At 16.1% G+C, this 2,835-nt stretch overlaps 1 protein-coding gene across 1 annotated transcript; it reads right to left on the bottom strand.

The window, feature by feature from the left end:
* Positions 1–325: 325 nt before the first annotated feature.
* On the bottom strand, positions 326–1,130 carry PRELSG_0012000 (fam-h protein; the record flags this gene model as incomplete). The annotated part of the gene is made up of 2 exons (XM_028679848.1): positions 326–805; positions 933–1,130. 2 exons carry the CDS (start codon positions 1,128–1,130, stop codon positions 326–328), a joined length of 678 nt encoding a protein of 225 aa, XP_028531079.1.
* Positions 1,131–2,835: the final 1,705 nt, after the last annotated feature.

Below are 2,835 nucleotides of genomic sequence, written 5' to 3'. Positions count from 1 at the left end.
TTAATAAAGAGCATGTATAACTAAGTATACGTTTATATATATATATAAACGTATACTTAGTTATACATGCTCTTTATTAATTTGTTTGTTTAATACTCTAGCAAAGTCATTAAACGGGCAATTAATAAATCAATAATAAAATAAGTATATATATATATATAAAAATCCGTACATTTAGTTATACATGCTCTTTATTAATTTGTTTGTTCAATACTCTATCAAAGTCATTAAACAAGAGATTAATGAATCATACATCAAAGATTAAAATTCTTTTGATCTTATATTATTTTTTTTTAATGTATGATATTTTAAATAGAAAAGTTACTTATAATTTGATTTTATGTTTTTTTTTTTTTATTTCTTCTAGAATTAACATAATTGAAAAAATTATAGTAGTTAAATTAATAAAAAAAAAAGTCACAATATATATACTTAGACTTTCTGAAATGCAATATACTATAGATAACAAAAATGAAACAAAAGATAAAATAGAAGCAAAAAATAACAAATATGCTTTTGAAATATTATTATATTTTCCTAATTTTTTCTCATTATGTTTTACTTCACTATCTTCCTTTTTTGCCTCTATTTCATTTCTTTGTTCTATATCTGTATACTCCTCTATTTCTCTTTGTTCGTTCATTAGTTCTAAGTCTGTTTCTGTTATAATATGTTGTAAAGGTAATTTTAATTCTTTTTCTTTTTGTTTTATTTTATCATTGTTTTCTGCTAATAGTCTTTTATCTCCTAAAATTAATTTATTTGTTTTTTCATTTTTGTAATTAAACAATTTACAAGAATCCCACTAAAATATGAAAAAAACGTTAAGTATATAAGAAGAAAGGATTTTTTTATATTAATATAGTTTTGATTAAAAAAAATAGTAATAACAAAAAAAATATAAATGTTTTTAAATATTATTGTTATCCTACATTATTAAAACACTGTAATATCCAAATTAAAAGGGTAAATAAAAAAAACTTTATAAGGCAATTTAATGTATATTTTTTCTCATTTTTATTGTATATTTTTCTAGTTGATATATCTGAGACAATATAACCTTTATAAACATGGGAATAAAGTCCGTGGTATGCACTAATATTCAATATAGTATTACGTTTCATGTTCATTTATTTTTATATATAACTAATATTAATAACTTAAAAAAAAAATTAAATGATTAAAATTTTAAAATTCAACATAAAAATAATAAATATTAAAATATTTATAAAAAAAAAATATTTTAAATATCTTTTTTAATTTTCCATTTAAAATATTTATAAGAATTTTATGCACTAATATTATTAAAATATAATTGATTAGCAAATATTGACTATGTATTTATTAAATATTTATCATTAACAATTAAATATACTTTTAATAATTTCTTTAAAAAAAAATTTCAGGTAATAATTTTTTGTTTGCTCTATAATAAAAAATAGATGAAAAATAACAAAATTATAAGAATAGATTAAGAATAATATTCATGCATCAAATAATGCTAATTATTTTTAATTGTATTTTTGTACTTAAGGTATATATGTGCATATTACTAATTCTGATAATAATAGAAAAGAAAAACATAAAATATAAAAATAATTACCTTATAATATAAATTATAAATGTGGTGATAATAATTCCATATATTTATAAGATATATTATATCATGTAAATTCTAAAGATTGCATAATTTATGATGTTTTTTATTTTTTGCTCAATTCATTCGATAATAATTTTATTTTCTATTATATTTTTATACTATAATAATATATAATGAACTAATGTTTAGTTATATAAAGAAATAAAAATATATAAACAATTTGCGCATGCATCAATTTTTTTATAAAGAAATTACTATATTATAAAAAAAATTCCTAGGAAAAAAAAAGAGAAAAAATGAAAAAAATAAACAAAAAATATGAAAAATGTATACACTTATAAAAATTATAAAAATAAAAATAATTTTATTTTTATAATAAAAATTATAAAGTTATATACTAGAAAACATATACTAAAGATGTAATTAATAATTATTTTAATTTTCTTTTAATTATAACATAATGATATTACTATGAATTATTATTTTAGCTAGGATGAAAAATTATAATTAAAGATGAAAATTTTAAAGATGAATATATATATTTTTTGAAAAGAAAATGATATTATTTCTATAGAAATAAAGAAAATATTAATAATAGTTACTAATATATATTTATGTACATTACAATATTAAAAAAAATTAAGAATAACTAAAAGTAGAAAATATATTCAAACGAAATAAAATTTAATATTAATAAAGATGCTAATTTATTGTAATGATTGATATATTTTTTAAGGAATATGAAAGTACATTAAATTTTAAAATAACACAATCATGTATGCTTTAATACGTAATGATAATAAAGTAACATAAAATAAACACTTTAATCATGGTTAAATATTAATGTCATTAAAATAATTTGCTCTAATATTTTTGTTCTCCATGATATATTAGCATAATTATTAAAAGCGTATATATATACATCAATTTTTTTTAATTTTTTCTTTTTTTTATAAAAAAAAAATTAATTCTTTTCAAATTTAAAAAATTATTTTTGAAATTCAACTATTTCATTTAATTTTCCTATTAAACATAAAGAATTATTATAAATAAAAATTTTATATTTTCTTTTATGAAATAATTTTAATTAAAAAAAAAAATGAAATGAACTAAAATAAAATTATCCTCATCCAATTTTAGGATGCATCACAAATATATTCCCACGTATCTAAAGTCTTTATTACTACATATATATCAACATTATACATATATAGTAAAAGAGGAAAAAAAAATAT

This window comes from Plasmodium relictum (assembly GCF_900005765.1).
Source record: "Plasmodium relictum strain SGS1 genome assembly, contig: PRELSG_00_v1_100, whole genome shotgun sequence".
Lineage (NCBI taxonomy): Eukaryota > Apicomplexa > Aconoidasida > Haemosporida > Plasmodiidae > Plasmodium > Plasmodium relictum.
The sequence above is the reverse complement of the archived record's forward strand: the minus strand, read 5'-3'. Positions and strand labels throughout refer to the sequence as shown.